Source organism: Mesoplodon densirostris, chromosome 10, assembly GCF_025265405.1.
Source record: "Mesoplodon densirostris isolate mMesDen1 chromosome 10, mMesDen1 primary haplotype, whole genome shotgun sequence".
In the NCBI taxonomy this organism is placed as follows: Eukaryota; Metazoa; Chordata; class Mammalia; order Artiodactyla; family Ziphiidae; genus Mesoplodon; species Mesoplodon densirostris.
In genome coordinates, this window is record NC_082670.1 from 14,443,821 (window position 1) to 14,465,853 (window position 22,033).

General features: G+C 41.9%; 1 protein-coding gene across 1 annotated transcript in view; it reads right to left on the reverse strand.

Annotated features, from left to right (window-relative positions):
- Positions 1-22,033, reverse strand: part of KIF13A (kinesin family member 13A) — a 213,938-nt gene that overhangs the window by 19,353 nt on the left and 172,552 nt on the right. The window contains 11 exon segments of the mRNA XM_060111361.1: positions 1,220-1,319; positions 2,947-2,985; positions 6,252-6,398; positions 6,593-6,725; positions 7,765-7,916; positions 10,501-10,674; positions 11,192-11,353; positions 14,316-14,465; positions 15,233-15,373; positions 16,616-16,778; positions 18,428-18,641. Coding sequence (XP_059967344.1) covers positions 1,220-1,319; positions 2,947-2,985; positions 6,252-6,398; positions 6,593-6,725; positions 7,765-7,916; positions 10,501-10,674; positions 11,192-11,353; positions 14,316-14,465; positions 15,233-15,373; positions 16,616-16,778; positions 18,428-18,641 — 1,575 coding nt within the window.

Here is a 22,033-nt window from a genome sequence, read left to right on the forward strand (position 1 = left end):
TAATTTGTCAAATAGGGTTAATACAAGTCATGTCTACTTCACACGCCTGTCAGAAGGATCAAGTGCAATAATGGATGTGACATTGCTTTATAAAACCAAACATCATTTTATAAGGATAGAGGATTAAAAAACACCGTATGTTGCACTCTGCAAAACTAACTTGTTTTCCTTCATGCTCGTTATGAAAGGGATTTTATTTGATCTATTTTGCAATCCTCTTAGCCTAGTTCAACTCTGGAGTTACCTGGGCATAGGCAAAGTGAGTTTTCATTAGCAGATTGAGCACACACATACACACACTGAGGCCAAGAGCAGAACACAGAGGCAAGATGTTTTACTGGGGAAGGACTTTCGCCGACTTCTGCATGAAGCAGATTCACATTCAGAACATGTCCTTTGGTGGAGAACCAACCACACTGAGTGAATCGTTCACTCAGGATGAGAAACCGGGTTTTTTTTTTTTTTTTTTTAACTCATTTTTATTTATTTATTTTTGGCTGTGTTGGGTCTTCGTTGAGCTGCGCGGCCCTCTCATTGCAGTGGCTTCTCTTGTTGTGGAGCACAGCTCTAGGAGCGCGGGCTCAGTAGTTGTGGCGCACGGGCTTGGCCGCTCTGCGGCATGTGGGATCTTTCCGGACCAGGGCACGAACCTGTGTCCCCTGCATTGGCAGGTGGATTCTCAACCACTGCATCACCAGGGAAGCCTGAAACCAGGGTTTTAAGAGCAGATTTCTGCTCTAGAATCCAAGTGGCCATTGCCAGCGTAAGCAAACTGAATCCTCGGAGCTGGGTGGTGGCGAGTGGACCTGCAGGCCAGCTTCAGGCCACCCCGAAGGAGCCAAGAGCATGGCTACCGCCCAACGGTAGCCGCAGCCCACCTGCCAAGTGTCGTGGCTTCAGAAGTGACCCTTTAGCTGCTGTCAGTCCCAGGTTCTGAGCCTGGAATACCTCACGTGGAGATGTCGATATTGATGGCATTTGCATTCATCAAAACAAAATCTGAATTTAACGTTTAATGTCAGTTAACTCAAGTAATGAAACATTACTTTCAAATTCAGAGCCTGCTTAAACACTGTACACTAATGATTCACTAATATCTATAATTGTTATGGGGTCAAAAAGCTAAGACACAGCAGTCCAGCTAAGGGAGGAAAACAGCCTACCACTACTGTCTAGAAGTGAAAAGACTACTCCCAGCCAGGAGTTTACTCTCACATACCTTTTTTATTGCTGACTTTTTTAATCTGTTCATCTAGGTATTCTCGCCGTTTAATGAGGGCATCAGACCACCTCTCTCTCACACAGTTTAAGTCTTCTTCCTGGCATCAGGGAGGGAAAACATTTTCCTGTAGAGTGCACAGATAACGATTTCTTTTTTTAAAAAAAAAAAAGATGCTTAAATTGATTAGGAAACTTTTCATTAGGAAAGGCCATTGAACATTGCCGTGTGATTAATATGCAAGAAAGCAGAGGCCTCAGGAACACTGCATGCTGATTGAGGATCCCATGACTCAGAAATCAGAGTCCCTGGATTTCCAAAAAGATAATTATACTTAAAAGCAAGAGAAGCTCAAACTACACTAGCTGTTGGATGTCTTATATGGTATGTGTGTATATGTATTTAAGTTGTAGCTATTCGTTTGAAGGGTTTGTGATTCTAAGCAGAAGGACACCAGAAACACAGCCCAAATCACAAAGCAGCAAATGGAATGGAAAACAACAAGCATTTTCATCATTCATAGCTCGATGGCTGGATAAGATGTATTTTCTGAAAGGCAAAGGATAGATCAGTGAAGAACTTTTCAAACTTGCTGCAAAGGTTTTACCTCCAACCACTACCATGAGGCTAACCGAAAACTTCCCATGCAAGAAGCCAACATGCAGTCAGCCATGCTGAGAACTCCCAGAAGCAGCTGCTGGACTCAACTGTGAACCACATGGCAGGAAGCGCACAGACAGCCACAGGACGTTAGTTAATGGCGTTGCTGAGATCCAAGGGGATACTGGTATCTCCCCTACCATTTGTTTTTACTTGCTTGTTTTCTTTCTTAGTAAAATTATGAGGTGGGAAAGACACCTACCAATTCTATTCAGGATGCTCTTTGACTTGCCTAATTCCGGCCTAACCCTTAAGACGTTACATTAAGAGCAGACACCTGAGAGCTTCTGAGGCTTTACCTACAATGGACCCACATTTTACTTATAGGAAGGCACACCAGGAAAACATGTTTTTAAAATTTATGTAGAGAATCAGTACAAAGACTGGGAACCAACCCAGAAAACTTCATCTTGGTTTGCCACCTTGACCATTACTGTTATCTCACATTCCATGGACAGTAGGCCAGTCAGCCCTGACTAGGTAAAATTTCATGTTTGCATGTATTTTTTCTCCCCTAGATTTCCAAAAAGAGATTAAAGCTGAGAGCTGAATTCTCCAGGTTATGAATAAGATTGGCCTTAACGAGAGAAGAAAACTGGCTAAACGAAACTATGTGCTTAAAATGTCTTCAGTTTTCCTAGCCGGCAAAAGTCTTAAAAATACAATGGCATGTTAGAACAGTACTACTCTCTTGGATATGAGGAGTTAACTGCAGGTTCACATAGGAAAGACAGGTCTACTTAAAGATTATGGATGGATAACGACAATTCTTAAGATCACCAATTTAATACAGTGAGAGTGGTCTTGTTTAGAAAGGCTTTTCGAGCTAGCAATTTGAGATGGCATAGCAAAAATGCAGGATCTGCTTATAAATTTTGAACTGACAGGGAAATCTATAGAAATAGTATTGTATCCCTGATTACACTGAAAGCTAATCAAAAGCGAGTGGAAACTGCATATTCTTGCTCTACGGTCCTCCATTCCTCCTCCCTGCCCTCGGCTTTGCGAATGCTGGCAATTAGCAGCAGCTGTGCCCCATGCCACAGGATTGACAGCAGCAGTAATACCTGATAACTATCCATATCATCACCATCCTCATCATCTCTCTGGTAGGGAAAAAATAAACACAAAGGACATGCATTTTTTTTTCTCAAACAGCACACAAGGAAAATAAGTCTTTAAGCTTAACACACACATTACAATGGATAGCACACACAACGTCGGCATAATAAAACATTTAACCGAATCTCAAAAAGTGGATGTAATTCACTTGTCTATAATTACTTAAAGAATTTAAGATTTATTTATTTTTTCTTTAATAGAGAAAACAGTCATTTAAAAATGGGAACTCTCTCAGACTCTCTTAGCTGGGGATTGGACACAACCCCGCTGGGTCAGGCCTCATGGCGCTGTTATGCAAACAGTTGCTATTTGTTTCTGGGTGAGCTATTTGACTGAGATTTAGAATGGGCAGAACTAGAAAGGGCTTTAGGGAGTCTCTGGCTCAACCTCCTGGTTTTAGCTGTGAGGCAGCTAAGGCCTGAAGGATGAAATGACTGAAACCAAGGTTCACACAGATAGTGGCAGGGTCAGGACTGGAGGCCAGGTCTGCGCCCTTGTCCCTGCACCACACCACTGTCACTGTGAAATCATCACAGGGGAAGACCCACCGGGAAGCTAAGACTCCACGTACAGTCAGCCCGCCTTATCCACAGGTTCTGCATCTGCAGATTCAACCAAACACAGGACCTTCCTGATAGGAGGGCCAAGTGTACTAGGCCATTTTATATAAGAGACTTGAACATTCTCAGATTTTAGTATCCAAGTGGGGGGAGGGTTCTGGAACCAATCCCCCCAGATACCGAGGGAAGACTGTAGAAGGTTCTGTATACTGTACCACCACAGTAAGAGCACAGCCCACTATTTTGGATACATGGCTCTATCATTATCCACTGTTGGATATGTCAGTATCCATGTCAATCAGGTGAGAAACATCAGAACTGTCCTAAACCCATGGCAACATTTTACAATACTTACATAAACTAAGCATTTCGGCAGAACATTTGCAAAACAAAATCATCGTGTGGAAAAAAAAAAAAGGGTTTTAGTTGAGACAATTTTCCTTAGAAACAAGAATAAAGAGAGAATTCCCTGGCGGTCCAGTAGTTGGGACTCTGTGCTCTCACTGCCGAGGGCCTGGGTTCAATCCCTAGTCGGGGAACTAAAATCCCACAAGCTGTGCAGCCAAAAAAAAAAAGAAAAAGAAAAAAGAAAAAGAAACAATAAAGAAATCCCCATTTGTAGAGAATATCCATCTCTATGGAGGCAGGTTCTACTCAAAATGAATACTGGGCCATGTAACAACCTTCTTTCATTTTTCTATGGTTATTGGAGGGTTAATATTAAAAAAGGAACTGGAGTGGCCTAGTCAGACAAAAGACAAACTTTTTTTTCAAATGCCTTAAAAAATATAATTACATTATTTTCATATCTAAGTATACTTCAAAATATACTGCCTTTTAAAAGTGCTTTAAAAATACCGTTAAGATTATTCTCTCTGTAGACTTTAAAATGAACTTTAGTTTTAGTTTGGTAACCATCATTTTCATCTGGAGAACTCTAACTTCAGTAGTAAGCCCATTACAGAAATAATTTTTCTCAAATCAATTCCTCCTATTAATGAATAAAGTACAAACAGCTCTAATTTATCATTATCTTTTAGGCTAAGAAGATACTTCTATTCATCGAAAACTAGCTTGAGCTTTCATGATGTAGAACTGCTGTGACATGAGCATATTCTGGATTGGCTCAAGCTATTGCATCAAAATAATTCTGAAGTACTATGTCAACAACAAAAATGGCACTGGACATGACCTTGAGCATGGCAGCAAAGAAAAATAAAAGCTTTAAGACAGTCACAGTTTAAATGTGCATGACAGATACTATAAGAAGAGCATTCAGCACCGGGGGAAGGCAGATATTTGAGAGCTCAAATTTTGACAAAAATCAGTTTTAACTCAAGAGGTATAGCTGTTTTTAAAAGTGCAAATAATCAATCCTTGCAATGTTCATCAAACAGGAATAGTCAGCCAGTTGATGATCCATGTTCATGGGTCACAGTTCACACACACAGATTCAAAGTTTTATCTAAGATCAGAGATTTATTAAGCCACAACATTTTGCGGCAGAAAGGGACCTCAGAGAATTATTGCGTCTACCTCATCGTTTCGGAGGAAAGAAAAAGGGAACTCGAAGTTTAAATTACTCAGTTAAGTCAAACAAAACTTAAGAACCCATGTCTCCTCACTCCAAGTCTGTGCTCTTTCTACCAGGCCCTGCAGTTGCCCCCGGAGCTGATGGCCAAGTGAGGGACAACCCAACTTCCCCTCCACATACAGCAAAAAGTCTGGTGGAGAAGCCTCCCTGGAAACAGCAGACTCCAGCCTCACAACTCCATTCATACTCTTCCCAGGCTTTCAGTCGGAGGCAGTTTTGGCCTGGGATGAGGAAAGCAGTGTCTGACACAGCTGTGCCTTCCTTGCTGCCCAACAGTCCAAGCCAATGTTTCAGTAAAGTCTTTGTTGCCATGAAGCCAAAAGGAAACTGAGATGGAAGATGAACCCTTCTCAAGATAGGCTGGGCTTACGCCCAGACTCTACAGAGAAAAGTTTTCTCCCCATCATGACAGGGAGTGTGTTCCCCTTCATGTGCGGCAGTGAGGGAACCAGAATTCAACGGTCTGATTCTTCCCAGTCCCTAATTACATCTGATAGTAAAGTGGGGACTTGGTGAAGCACATGCGTTCTTTCAGGCCCCTGGGGACAAGTTCCTGATCTTAAAGTTTATTGTGACTGGTAAATAAGATGAATTCTTAGCTGGTTCCATCTTTTAATTTTTTTTAAGTGAGAAAAGAAGGTTTAGCAAAAGGAGATTTAATGAACAAAAATGATCATGAGGACAACTTTCAATTAAAAAAAAAAAGTGAAGCTTTCAGAGAGCTGGTTAAGTATGCCAGTGTATGGGGGCAACTTTCTATTAATAAAAGTGGATCAGGCCAAAGCCAGCAATATCAAACACCCAACATAATTCGGGCCAGATATAAAATAAATCCTGCCTAAAGTAAATGAGCACTGTAGCACTGATGTGTGTTTATAAATAAAATTATTATTAATCGGCACTAAGCCAATACAATAATTTAAACCTAGCAAAAAGGCAACGGATGGAAATATGGATGGGGTGGCCGAAGCCGATACATGCTTAAGGCAAGGAGTTCAGTTATATTCCTGACAGGTCTCCATCACAGACCACTGACCACCTTAATTCTGCACTAACCAATCTTTGTTAAATACTGTTTGCAATCTGTTGGTCTCACCTGGTAACTGTCCAGCCCTCTCTGGAGCTTGGTGGACCTGGCAGTCACGCAGCCAATGGAGATTGACAAGACAGCTTCGACCATGAGTGGCAGTGTCCCAGAACGCTGGACAGGCTTCACTGTGACTTGCACTCTCCGGGAATGACCCTGCAGGGGCGGGGGTGTGATGCGGAAATGGGGGCCAGGGATGGGGATGGGGAGGAATGGGGAGGGATGGCGGAAGAGGACCAAGGAAGGGGAAAGAATTAGGGAACAAAGAGGCAAATAACTAGAAAATTCCAGAAACTGTAAGAGTGGGACAGGGAGAAAACACGAGAAACGAGCAAAGACAAACTTAGTACCTGTCTGAGTTGAAATACACCTCCTGTGTTGACATCTTTTGCCTGGTGAAGCTCCACAGCAGCGTACTCCCCCAGCTCATTCAGCTCTAGTATGGAGATCCACATCTCTATTCTGCGAGTAACCTCGTTCCACCTGCAGAAACACATTCCAACAAACGACCATGTCATTGTCCAGGACATTATTAGCAACAAGAAGAAGCCCCCAGTCCCTGAGCACTTACTATTCATAAGGCACTGTGCTCCGTGTGTCACATAGATTATTTTCTTGTTTAACACTCTAAACAATCCTGTGGTATAGGTTCTTTTCACGTATTTTATTGATGTATACCTTATAGGCAGTGAACTGTCCAGATCTCAGGCATAGACTTGGAGGGACCGTGACAAATGCATACACCTGTGCATACACCCTGCCATCACCACAGCAGGTTTGCTCAGGCCCCTTCCCACTCAATCCCCACACCACCTGCAGCAGCTGTGTAACCTCACAGATTAGTTTTACCTGCTCTAGAATTTCATATAGATGGAATCAGGCAGTATTGTACTCTTCTAGGCCTGGCTCCTTTGATTCAGAACAATGTTTGTGAGATTCATCCACAATATGTAAGAGTGGGACGGAGTTCTTTTTTATTGTTGAGTAATATTCTATTATATGACTAATAACACAATTTGTTTATCAAACATTGTCACACTGAAGGACATCGGGTTGTTTACAGTTTGGGGGATATCATGAATAGAACTGCCATAAACATTCATGTACCAGGCTGCTTATGGACTTATGTTCTCATTTTTCTTGGGTAAATACTTAGGAGTGGGATTGCTGGGTCACGGAAGAGGCAAATGATCAACTTTAAAAGAAGATACCTTTCTGTTTTCTTCTATAAGCTTTATAGTTTTATCTTTTACATTTAAAGTCATGCTCCATCTCAAATTAAGTGTTGTGTATCATGTGAATTAAGATCAAGGTTGTTTTTTTCCATAAAGGTACACAGATGTTCCAGTCTCATTTGTTGAAAAGACTCTCCTTCCCCCATAGAATTTTTCCAGGGCCTGGTAGTTCCTTTTATCATTCCCATTCACAAAGGAGGAAACAGGCTCAGAGAGTCTTTATTCTTCAACCACTGTCCAAGGGTGAGCCTTGACCCTGCATCTAAAGCCCTCAGGCAAGCACAAACCTGTCATGCAACGTTCTTGTCTTAGCATGAAGGGAATCGACTTCCCAGACAGAGCTGCCGTTCCCGGTGCACCGGTGGCCCCATACTTCGATGGCCAGTGCTCCGTCTGAAATGAACTCCAGGAATTCTTCCGTTACACTCACCACGTAGTCCTGGGATACGCGGGGGAGACGAAACAGCAACAGGAGTTAGGCAGAAAGGAATCTGTGAAATTTTCCTTTTTAACTTTCAGCTGTATACAGATTCATTTCAGAGTACACTAGCCTGATCCCAACCTTAAAACCATCGCTGCTGTTTCACAGAAAACCGCAAAGAAACCAGAATATTAGATGGGAAGTGATATCCTGAGGTAATTTAATTGAACTCCTTTCTTTAATAAACGAGGACCCTGAGGAAAGCAGCAGTCCCACGTCGCACGGCTCGTTGGCTGCAGAGCTGAACCTGTCCTCCCTTCCCCCTGGTTCACTCTCTTTTCCCTGGGACCACTCTGACTTTCCGCCGGAATAGACCAATCAGCACAGCAAAAAAAAAAAGGGGGGGGGGAACTTCTGATTGTTCCTTGCTATGGCTTAGAAGACCAAAACAGAATTAAATTTTATACGATTATCTCCAAGATTCTGCACTCTTGCTCTTCAACCCTCCCACTCCAACGCTTTGTTGTGAAATACAAACAGAGGAGCATGAGGAAATGGATGCTGAAGAGATGGAGCAGTGAGGCAATCACCAGGAACAAAGCAGCAGGCAAGGAACCATGTGGATTTCCTTCCTACTAGCATCTCAGTGGAATCTCAGGTGACTAATTTCTTGAAAGGGCTGCGCTGTAGTGGTTTAACCTTATACTACCTAACTTCTTATTTTATTTGGAGACAGAGCCAGAATTTTAAAAGGAAAATAAACATCATGACCAATTAGCACAAACTACGCATTTTAGAGGTTAAAAAAACCCCCCCAAAACCCCAAGGTCACACAGTGAGTCCAAGGTCTCTGAGACTAGCATCTATTCAACAAGTTGTTAACTAGGATGTACTTAAAATCCAGGTTTCATCCTTCTAAATAAGCAGCTTTTTGGATCCAAAGAAAGATGGGGAATATTTAAAAGAGTATTCAGAGAACCATAACAACAACAACAACAGATTAATAAAGAATTAAGAAACAGACTTGGTGAATACAGGTAAAAATAAAAAGTGGGCTATTCTCATAAAAATAAAGACTTGACAGGGGACTTCCCTGGCAGTCCTGTGGTTTAGACTTCACCTTCCAACGCAGGGGGTGCGAGTCCGATCCCTGGTCGGGGAGCTAAGATCCCACATGCCTTGGAGCCAAAAAACCAAAACATAAAACAGAAGCAATATTGTAATAAATTCAATAAAGACTTTAAAAATGGTCCACATCAAAAAAGATCTTTAAAAAACAAATAAATAAAAACTTGACAGGGACTTCCCCAGTGGCGCCGTGGATAAGACTCCATGCTCCCAATGCAGGGGGTCTGGGTTTGATCCCTGGTCAGGGAACTAGATCCCACATGCATGCCACTACTAAGGAGCCTGTGTGCTGCAACTAAGAAGCCCACCTACCACAACTAAGACCTGGTGCAACCAAATAAATAAATATTAAAAAAAAAAGAGAAATCTAGCCTTTCAAAAAAAAAACCTTGACAGACTTTACATATGGGAAATTTTATAGGTGGTGATATGGATTTGTCTTCTAACTGTAGAACCAGAAAGAATAGGTACAATTTCGAAAAGAAGAGGTCTTGAATATCTATTAAGAATTGTCCAAAGAAAAACAAAATTACACAGAGGCTAGAGTCTGGCTGTCAGAAATGACTGGTTGGCAGCCTGATATGAAAGACAGGAAGAATAGCTGATGTCACAAAATAAGTCCAACCAATATTCACCATATATTCGCCTCTCTCATTTTGTATGATCTTTAAAAGCTCATACAGGACTTTAGAATGCTATGCTTAGAATTCAAAAGAATGAAAAATATCTACAGCAACTTATATGGTTAAATGCTCACGTATATTAAAATAATAAAATGTAATTCTGCAATCTGTAAAATGTGATCACATTTTTGTAAAAAACTTTTTAAAGTTATGCATGCATGACAGTAAGAGTGTGTATCTCTGGCCATTTATGTGTATGAACATATGTTTGCACACACATGATATGCAGCAAATTGTCACTGGTCATCACAGATTTCAGGTAGAGGCCTTTCAGTTTATTTTATTTATTTATTTTAAATTTTATTTATTTTTTGGCTGCATTGGGTCTTCGTTGCTGCATGTGGGCTTTCTCTAGTTGCGGCGAGCGGGGGATACTCTTCATTGTGGTGCCTGGGGTTCTTATTGCAGTGGCTTCTCTTGTTGCAGAGCATAGGCTCCAGGTGCATGGGCTTCAGTAGTTGCGGCGTGTGGGCTCAGTAGTTGTGGCACACGGGCTTAGTTGCTCCACAGCATGTGGGATCTTCCCGGACCAGGGCTCGAACCCATGTCCCCGGCATTAGCAGGCGGATTCTTAACCACTGTGCCACTAGGGAAGTCCCCAGATTTTATTTTAAACACTTTGAAACGATCTGAATTTGTATTAAAGTACGTTTTGAGCTTAAAAAGCTCAATAAACCTATTATGTTTATGAAACATTCATATGGGAAAAAACTCTAAGTTACAAGTAGACTTTTGAACTGAGCCGCGGCCGGTTGTCTCCCAAGTAGCTCATTTTGTAATGGCATTTGTACCTTACAGTGAGAGAAGGTCACAGTGTACTGGGCATCCTTGGACTGTGGGGAAGGAACCTCTGGGTCCACTACTGGGGCAGCCACTGTGGATTCACATTGGTCCCAGAATGTGTATTGACAGAAGACAAAATTTGAGAGGTTTAAGGGCAGCCCAGTTGCCTCTTTAATTTTTACCTGGAGAGAGAAAAAAAGTGCAAACATAACTCTCATAAAGAAAACAAACTATGCATTCTTTTCATATCCAGCTCAAATTTAAGAGTAGGTGATGAAATAAATAAATCAGTCATCCATTTGACAGCTGAAAATATTTCATCAAGGGTTACCTACTTGTAATGAAATGTGTACCATAGTTCCATAACTACAGCATGTGAGCATGGTGACAAATGCACACATCCCTCTCAAACTTTCCTAATGACCGAGTTTCTGACACAGCTGTGACCTTTACTAGAAAAGCACGATTCACTAAACAATATGCACTCCTTGCACGCCACGTACATAGACTTCTGAAATTTCATACAACTGTCATCAGAAAGTGTGCTGCACTTCTGGGAAAAGTACTGTCTGTTATTGTATTTATTGTCAGAAAGTTTAACTTTTACCATGTTCTATGAAAAACTCCTAAGATTTTCCATAAAATTGTTTTGAATTGAAAAGGGCATTTATCTGAGCCTTCCCAGCCCTGCCCTCTCACCCGGCACGTCAGTTTTTTGACTCGGTGAATGATTTCCCCGCTGTAGTCTACGACTTCAAGACTCCCGCTTTCACTGGAGTTCTCCGAGGAGTCATCCTCCACCACGCGCTCCGGGACGGCGCCTGTAACTCGCATCACTTCCACATGGAGACGCCCAGCAACCTGGGTCAAGGAACCAGAGAGCCGTGGGGTTAAAAGACAGCCCGTGGACAATTCTGACCTGAGATGGAAAGCATGCTACAACATCTCCGGCGAGCAGCTCCGCTGTTATCGCTGGGCTACCTCCAGCAACAGGAAGCTCTCAGTACTTCCAGAGCCAGCCCACTCCATCGCCTGCCCTGTAATCACCCTGCCTTACTTTGAGCCAAATTTGCCTTTGTACCTTGCCTCCCGGAGTCATCTTCATTCTTACCCTTCTTCTACAGGACAGCCCAGGAACAGCAAAAAGGCAGCTATCACATTCTACCTGGAGTTATCTCTTTCCCTCGTTCACATATTCATTCATTTACTCATTTGAGCAAATACCTGGCATCGTGGGAACACCACGATAAAAAGACACAGGCTCTGCTGTCTGGGTACTCACAGTCAAGTGGGGAAAGACACAGAATTAAAAACCCAGTGAAGGGGGCTTCCCTGGTGGTGCAGTGGTTAAGAATCCGCCTGCCAATGCAAGGGACACAGGTTTGAGCCCTGGTCCGGGAAGATCCCACATGCCACGGAGCAACTAAGCCGGTGTGCCACAACTACTGAGCCTGTGCTCTAGAGCCCAGGAGCCACAACTACTGAGCCCGTGTGCTGCAACTACTAAAGCCCGTGCGCTCTAGGGCCCGTGCTCTGCAACAAGAGAAGCCACTGCAATGAGAAGCCCACGCACCGCAACGAAGTGTAGCTCCCGCTCGCCGCAACTAGAGGAGGTCTGCGTGCAGCAACAAAGACCCAAAGCAGCCAATAAATAAACAAATAAATAAACAAATAAGTAAATAAAAACCCAGTGTAAACTAGATGTTCTAATAGAGATACATGCAGGTTGTTAGGAGATAAATTTATCCACTCAAATATTTACTGAGAATCGAGTGTGTGCCAGGAACTGTACTAAGTGCTGTGTTTACAACAGTAAACCAATCAGTCATGGCCACTGGGCTCATGGAGCCTCTCCCCTACCCTCTTGGGAGCAGAGAATGAGAATGGAAGTAACCCTAGGGCTGGGAGAAGGGTGAGGGGGTGAGACCTACTCCAGGAGGAGCGACAAATACAAAGCCACCAAGTTATAAGGAAATAGTTTCTTTAAGACTGTTTTTCTAAAAAAAAAAAAAGGGGTGGTGGGGGGAACTTATGTTTCCAGAATATCCTGGTGGATCTCTGCATTGGTCCTAGTTTAGCAGTGTCTCTCTTATAGCTGGTTTCACAGAACTGATTTAAGGATAGGAATGACCCTGACCTTTGCATTCTCAGAGTGTGGTAACTGACCAAGTTTCCTTTGGCAACACAGTTTTAGGTCATAATGACTGGACTTGTGAAGGGAACACATGCTCTGGCACTACAGTGTCATCTTACATAGTGAGGCTTATTTTTAAAAGTAGCTCAGATCTAACTTCCACAGAGCAATTGGCTCGGACAGCCAGGACCCGAGAGAAATTAGTTGACGGTATTTGACAAGTGAGACAAATATGGAGGAAGGAGCAAGAGAAGGGGAAGAAAGGAAATATGAGAAAACGGTTAGAAGACAGTGGCTCTTAAGCTTTTTTTCCCCAGCGTTTTTTGAGACCCTAATACATTTTTAGTATAATTTCAGGGGATTAACGAAATACTCAAAGCCCACCATGGACCCTAGCTTAAGAAACCCTGACTAGGGACTCAGCCACTAAATCTCTTTGCCATAGGAGTTGTGCCCATTTTTAACATGGGAAAAAGCAACTTAGCCCACTATTTTCCTAGAGCATAATGTCCACAGGTGGGTTACTACATGTGGAATGTGAGCTGTGTACTTACACATCACAACTGGGAATCTAGGGTCTATTTTCTGGGTTCACTTTGGGCAGAATGGCACCCTATTCTTAGTCTACTCTAAGAATCACAAAAAATTACTTAGTATTTCCAAGTTTGCATGTTATTGAAGGATAAGCTAGGAAATAAGGATGTCACTAACTTTAAAATGAAAACGTCAGTTGACGAAGTGGATAATATAAAAAAGTTTGAACTTGAACATTTTCTGAAATGTTTCAGGCTGACAGAAGGCCAATATAATGAAATAAATGAAATATGAGGGGCATTTTTTTTTAAAAAGAGGAGGTAACAGTGGGATGCTTAAGCTTGTTTTCTTTGAATATTTTAGAATTTCAAAATAATCCTCCCAAGTTGTATCTTGTAAAGACCACTTAGGGCCAGGAAGGAGTTAAAGTGTACTACAGAGGTGAGAGATTCAGAGAGAAATCACTATGGGGCACAGAGCTGAATCTGGTTTCCAAAAGATTTCGAATTTGATTAAAACAAAGAAAATACTTGTGAACCACAAATAAGAAACATGTTCTAATAATCTTTTAAAACCATGCCTTAATTTTGATAGTTTCTTTTGATAGTAGTAGAGAAAGAAGAATGTGATCCTGATGCTTCACCCTAGTTTCTTGATCTACCTCAAGAACAGAACTTAAGTGGAATTAAAAAACAAAAAACGAACTTGAGCTCAGTGCTTTGTGATGACCTAGAGGGGTGGGATAGGGAGGGTGGGAGGGAGGCTCAAGAGGGAGGGGAGCGGCTTCCCTGGTGGCGCACTGGTTGAGACTCTGCCTGCCGATGCAGGGGACACGGGTTCGTGCCCCGGTCCGGGAGGATCCCACGTGCCGCGGAGCGGCTGGGCCCGTGAGCCATGGCCGCTGAGCCCGCGCGTCCGGAGCCTGTGCTCCGCAACGGGAGAGACCACAACAGTGAGAGGCCCACGTACCGCAAAAAAAAAAAAAAAAAAAAAGAGGGAGGGGATATGGTGGTACATCTATACATGTAGCTGATTCACTTTGTTGTACAGCAGAAATTAACACAACATTGTAAAGCAATTATACTCCAATACAGATGTTAAAAAAAAAACAACCTTGAACCATGGCCATTTTCTCAGAGGCTGGCTTGTCCTTACCTCCCCCTGCTGGCTGATGATAGGAACTGCATACAGAAGTTTCACATCACAGAACAGACACTCCAAGAACACATTAGCCACGCCAATTAGGTTGTGATTCTCTTGGGCTTCATAGAAAGGGTCACCTCGTTTCCCGTAGACTCGCTTTGTCTGAATGGTAGGAGAGGCGGGGGGAAGGCGAGTAGGAAACAAAACATCAACTTAAACAATACTATTTAAAACCAGCATTTTAAAACGTTTTAAAAAGAAAGCACTTATCCAAATAAATTAAAAAGAAGTAAAAATAGAATCATGTCACACGAATAAAACAGAACTATCCCACGGGAGGGGCTTGTTAAGTGACATAAGGGCAGGGAGAGCTCTTCTTTGGTTACAGCCCCACCTATCACACCCCTTCTTCCCTATCACACCCAACCTGCAAGGTTTCATTCCCAGTGCTTTGCCTCATTTCCTTCACTGAATCTTTTTTTCCATTACTAATGTAGAAAAAATGGATCATGCTTTCTAAAATTATTCTTAGCATCTACTTAGCCATGAACACAGCCAGGGGAGCATGAACATATGCTAATGAATACAAAATCCACACTGGCTCCATTTAAGCTGATTTTTAACAGCATTGACGAAACAGCACAAATTCACTTTGTCCTACTTCACTTCACTTGAAATGTAGTAGCAACCCAATAAGAACATGCTATGTGTTCTCTTCATTTAGTTCCTATCTGTGTGGGGATCACATGTTTTATGACCAATCCAATTGATTCTTTCAAGGTCACTTTCACTTTACATTTCTATTATAATTGTCCCAAGTAGCACTACAGATATTCACTGACGCACATATGTGTGTTCTGACGATTAAATCACTTATATTCTTGTCCTTTTAACACAACCAAAGCTCCTTTACATTTTGTCCCTCTTACCTCAGGAACCTTCTCCTTCCATTCTTGATAAAGGTCTCGCATATCAATTAATTTATTCTCCAGCTTCTCGATGGTCCACACTTGGGTACTCTTTCCTTTCCTCCTCACTTGAATAGCTGGCTCGCTCACTATCGCTCCTCTCTGCAGAATGAGTGAAAACAAAAACAAAAAACAAACATAACACATCTTGTTATCACTCTTTTGGATTGTTGAAGCAATATGTATTATCATAAAGTAGAAAGTTTGGGGAAAAAAACACATAATGTATACAAAAGAAGATGAAACCCTATCACCTAGGGAATATTCTGGTTTATTTTCAATCTTCTTTGTATACCCATACACACACATTTTATTTTTATCACAATCAGAACCAAACAAATATACAAATTTCCTATCCCAATTCTCTCTCCACAGTTCACCTTCTTGTGTAGTTAAATATTTTTCATAAACATGATTTTTCATAGCAACACAGCCATCCATTATAGGGATGTATCACTCACTTGACTAATTATTCTCTTGGTCAACATCATGGCTGCTTCAAATTTTTGCTATTACAAAGGCCACTGTGATAAGTGTCCTGGTACAAAAGCACATAAATGTTTATGAACACGTCTATAAGTACAGATTTAGAATAAATTTCTCAAAGGAGAACTACTTGGTCATTCAAAAGACTAAAATGCAAGAAGACTGATGAGATACTCTCTGACTTGTTTCTAGCTCGCTTGCTGGAGGGAAAAATGAATGGATGAAAAATTATTTCTTCCAAAGTTTCTGCTTAAATGAAAATTTCTTCAAGTTGAAATGACAGGAAACTTCCCAATGACTGCAAAGAATCTTTCTGTGTATGAAAAACAGGTATCATATGAGTCTTCCTTTCTCGAAGAATTCACTCTCAGAATGGTACTATCTCAAAATATACACATATTCCCCCATTTCAGGAGGTATTTATATGAAAGAGAAAAGCAGGAGGAATTACTTATATATATTTCTAGTTTCAATGTTTTATTTATTTATTTATTTATTTATTTATTTATTCATTCATTTTTTGGCCATACCAGCGGCTTGTAGGATCTTAGTTCCCCAAACAAAGATTGAACCCAGGACCACAGCAGTGAAAGCACTAAGTCCTAACCATTGGACTGCCAGGGAATTCCTTAGTTTCACTGTTTTTTTTTTTTCCCCCAGTTTCACTGTTTTAAAGAAAGCACTTAAATTAGCAAGGCTTTTAGCCCCCAAAATTCTCATATTCCGATCATAAAATATCCAAAGGCATATATATATACCCAAGATCTCTAAAGGATGTCTTAAATGCCAGGTTCACGTTCCACTTACAGTATCTACTGTTGTACCTCTCCCTCTCATCTTCTTCGAGAACATTCTTACCTTTCTATTGGCACTGAGGTTTGCAGCAGGGATCTGCAGAGTCACCTGGTAGTCGGTGAGTCTGCTCATCTCCTCGGCTAAGAAGTTAGCCTCCCTCACCAAGGTGTTAGCTTTGACCAGCTGCTCCCGCAGTTTTGCCAGGCTTTGGCGGAAGAGTTCATCCCTGTGGCACAGCAGAAAAGGACATGAGAATGTCCAAAAGAAAAGGGCAGTCCCGTTCCCAAGTGAGTCATGTTGTTAGAAAGTAGTAGAAAACTCCTCTCAAACAATTGTTTTTCAAGCTGTTTTTGCCAATTCACCTCTCATCCTCCTCTCTTCCCCCCAGGTTTCTGTGAGCTCTCCACGGGTAACCACAGATGAAGAGCAAACACGTGGGGTGACTTAACTTCAAACCATGTTTTAAATTATATAACATTTGAAAACAACTAGATTTTGATATGGTAATGCACACATACACACAAAACCCAATAAAGCAATCCTTTAGGAAAAAGAAATGATTACGACTTCTTTGTGCTTTGGGGTGGGGGAGATCTGGAGCCAGTAAGGAGAAAGTGTTTTACGTGATTTCTTCAGTTGGTGAAAGGTGAGAAGTAGGGACTTCTGTGGCAGCAGAAATTCGTTTCTCAACTCTACACAATAGCACTTCCTGATAAAAGCTTCTCTAACAGCCTAACTGGGTCCGAACCCTATTATATGTTTACCCAGCCCCACATCTTTTGCCTCAGTAGCCTCCGTCATAGTTACAATTTTTCATTTATTTGTGTAATTATTTGACCAATAATGTCCGTCTCCTCTATGAAGCTGTAAGCACCCCCAGGGCAGGGACCATGTCTTTTTCGCTTGTCACTACACCTAATTCCTGACCAAGTGCATGGCCCATCATAGGATATGCAAAAATTACCCACTGAATGAAATAAAGAGTACAGCTGACCCTTGAACAACATGGGTTTGAACTGCGTAGGGCCACAGAGATACAGATTTTTTTCACTATGATCCATGGTTGGTTGAATCTGTGGATGTGTAATGCAGGTATCAAGGACCTACTGTAAAGTTATACTTGGATTTTCGACTGCATGGAGTGTCAGCACGTGATAAACGCTCAAGAAACGTCAGGCGCCATTATTTTTATTACAACACAGGATAATGGACTATCAACAGACCTGGGTTCAAACCCTGGCCTTTTCATTTACTTAATGGGTGACTGAGGGAAGATATTTAAAATGATTGTCCAAGCTACAAGACAGAAAGCACAGCTCCCATGGCTTGGTGCTGCTGGGAGCATTAAATAAAATAAGCAGCATTCCTAGACCGTGGTAAGACCACAGCAGAACTCAGCAATAATTTATTGTCCTTATTGTGGTTGTTTTTGTTACCGTTTCCTCCACCACCACCTCAGTTCTGATATAAATAAAGTCACAAGGTAAAAAAAAATCACATTTAGTAGATTTCTTAACATTAAAGTTGTATTTAAATGGGTTCCAAAGTAACAGAAATAAAAAACAAGAAATGGTTTTATGCTGAAGAACTATTCAAATGTTCTCTACTTTAAGACCAAACAGTGGTATTCTAACTTGGTACCATTTTTATTAAAGGGTAAGGGGGCAGGTGTAATCTTTAGCAACTAACATCACAGTAAACATACTTAGGATAAATAGTATCTCTGAAAGGAAAGGCAAGGGCTAACAATCCAGACACGGGAGTAAGATTTCCCTCTTTGCCAGGTCTGTCCCGCTTTGACATGCCTCACGACCCCCTCCCCCAGGACCCCGGGGCCTTGACTCTGGGCCCCTCCACCCCCGTTCCCCTTTGTACCTCTCCTCTGCCCACTGGGTCACTTTCTGCTGAGCTGTCTGGCTGCTATAGCCCAGGCGGTCAGGGCCGCTGCTCTGGGGCCGCCTCTCCGGGGACAGCTGCTGGCGGAGCTGCTCCAGTTCCCGCTCGTACATGAGCCGCTGCTCCTCAAGGGCGCTCCTCTTTTCTTCCAGGTACTGTTTCTCCAGGACCTGAACCACATTTTGAACTGGGTCTGGTGAGCCAAGAGATAAGGCGAGGTGCCTTCAGCGGTGGCTACGACAGGGAGCCCGTGGCTGTTCCTTTCGGTGAAAACCATCCCCGCCCCCAGAATCGAGCCTTTCAATGTGCTGCCTGTGAGCGGCCTGAGAGGCCCGGTTGGATGAAATCCTCTCCACTTCCTTTTCCTTAACATTTTAGATCAATGCCCTGGGGGGAAACATTCCCCACATCTACTATGTGACTTTCTTCAATTTGATGAGCTCATCCTAACGTTCAGATAGATCACTCAATTGCGAAAAGCAGATGATAGGGGAAAGGGGGATGGGATTCTATCCACCGAGAGGAAAAACTCAATGAAAGCTAAGGCAACTTCAAAGACAGAGCCACATGAGATGTGATTTTTCTGATAGTCACTTTTTAATGCTCTTCTAGCACTGGTTTCAGCACATGGCAAAGGGTTTGCATTTCTGATTTTAGCCACAAATTTATTACTCCTGAATTTCTCTAATGTGAGAGGAAACTTACAGATCACAGCATATGTCTGAAAACACTGACTGAGTATACATACGGTCTGGCAATTTCTCAGGTGTTAATAGTCAAGAAAGCAATTCACTTGCAACTATTTCTGATTTTTTGCGTTCTCAGATTGAGAGATCACCAACACACAAGTGGGTGAACAGGTATTAGAAATACTAATGGGTCTTGTTGAAAGGGGCCATGACTGTGATGAGTGGTGGCTGTGGTGCAGGCAGGACTCGGTCCTAAAGAGCTAATTGGCTATGGCAGGACATTAGCCTGGTAACAACCAACGGCCTGGATGTAATAGAGAAAGATTAAGGAAGGCACTGACCACATGCACAAAAGAGAAAGTCATGCTGTCTCTAGGGAAACACTATGTTAGACAACCTGGATGGTAAACAAATCACCATAATGGTAACTATTTCCCTGAAGTACATGGGACCTAGGAGATGTGTTCATATTCTCAGACTAGCCTGAGATTCACACACTTGCTTATTATTCAGTGCTGTTCGTGTCGCATTTCTATATATTGACTCTCATTTTAATTTCCAGGATAAGAGAAGGAAATTAAGAGGAATTTTTACATCACCTCATGATAGCTATTGACTGACTTTACCGGAAGACCCTATCAATTTGTGAAATCAGCAGGTAAATTTTAGTAGTTTTCTATATGAGAAGAGGAAAAGAAAATAGCATGTTAGCTTTGAAAACAGGGTTAAATAATACAAAACAGAGTAGAAAGTACTTTGAAAAATCACTAGATACACAGAATATAGGTGAGGTGTTTTAAGAAAAATGACAACCACAGCAGCAATAATAATTCTACTGGCTGCTGGCTATATCTCAGGTAGAGGCACTATACGCTTTGCATGCATCATCTCATGAAAGCCTTGCAACAAACTTAAGGGTGGATGGCATTCCCATTTCAAAGATGAGACAAACTGGGACTCAGAAAGGCTAAGCAGCTGACCTAAGATTGTACAGCTAATAAGCAACAGGACTGGGTTTTGAACTCAGATCAGAGCTAATTGTCTGGGGTAGGAAATAAACTTAGTAGTAAATTGTACTCTTACCTCCAGTGTTTTCCTCAGAATTAGTACTCTGTTAAAGAGTAGATTTGAAAAAAAAATACTGTTCTTTGCTGATATAAAATTCTGAGATTCATTATTTTTTCAAAGCTGAATACTTTTCTTCATAGAGTCCTGACATAGAGTCCCTGAAATATGTTAACTTGAAAGTCCAATGGAAAATGGACTACTAAAAAAAAACCTTTTACACAAAGGCAGACCATGGGTGGGTAAGACTTTTTCCACAGAGTGAAAACTGACATACTCCAAAGGATTAGAACTTCTAACGTAGCCCTAGAACTTCTGGGGTGGGGGGAAGGGAATAATATGGTGATCTTTTTTGAGGGAGTTTAAAGAAATCTTACACGTAAGGGCTAGAGAAGAAAAGTTCTCTCAGAATTAAAAAATATACATATTTCTCAAACAGTATACATATATTTTTGCTCTATTTAGGCTCTAGGTTTAAAAAAGAAAGGACAGGGTCCTCACCATCCATTTTTAGGGCCCTAACTGAGTGTGTACGAATCTTTTCCAGAGAGAGAAAACTGGGAAACACACCAATTTTTTAATAAAATCATATCCTAGGGTTTTTGCTAAAAGACACTGAGTAAGATGTTTAATTCTTATTTCTACTTGTTGGTCAGTGGTAAGTAGAAACACACATGATCCCAGATGGCTGAGGTAGGGGGTTCCATGCCAATGCAGAGGTAATGTGACTGAGGCCTTCTAAAACTGCTTTAGCAGCTGCCACGACATAGCAACCCTACTACTCACCAGGCTTTCTCAGTGGCCACAAATCAACATGCAGATATGCAAGAGAGAGCAACTCAAAGCATCCCTCCCCAAGCCTGCCACAGACCAGCCTGGGAAGCCTTGCCTGGAGACCCTGGGTCTGGCTATGCTACACACAAACCTGGTAGAGGTACAGGGACTGAGGTTTCTTTTTCTCCTCTGATCCCAACACAGGTCTGGAAACACTTTTCTCTTAGACATATTTGATAACATTTTCTTTTCAAATTAATTAACCTATTTTAAGCCTTTATCACTATACAACATATACTTAAAAAGGTCATCCTAATCAGCAAGTCACTCTGACTCTATGATATGGCATAGGACAGAAGCCGAAGATGATCTGGTCCGTTCTCAAACAACCAATCCACTTTTCAAGAGAATGTTAACAGTTTCCTCTTCCTCCCTATCTTCTTTCTTCCTCTTGTATGAACTGTTTTAAAACTCAGTAAGCCTAGAGCCTCAGGCCGAGAAACCAAAGAGGAAGGTGTTTTAGGACGAGAGAAAGGACCCCCTTTCTTTTGGGCATAGTATCCTCTCTTCTTCCTTAGTTTATTCTCTGCCTGGTATGTAACTACACAATGAGCTCAAACTTCCTTATCTGTCCCGAGAATGGAAAAGAGAGAGGGTAATGGTGTAGAGGTTGAAGGGAATTTACGTGACCCACAGAATTAGAATTAATTCATATCAAGATGCCCAAGGCACTAAATCAAAGGAAAGTAGATCCTTTGGGGGAAAAAGAGAACATTTTAATCCCAGATGGAATAAGCTCTATGGACCCTTCACCAGCCTCTTAATTGCTCTTTAGAGCTGCCATTGACTCTGTGAAAACAGTTAAATGTCTGATTCCTATTCTGAACCCTCAGGAAGAACATATTATGGTCTACAGATACTAGGTTTGCTTTTATTCTTAATTCAAGTGAATTGGGGGGCTTCCCTGGTGGCACAGTGGTTGAGAGTCCGCCTGCCTATGCAGGGGACACGGGTTCGTTGCCCCGGTCCAGGAAGATCCCACATGCTGCGGAGCGGC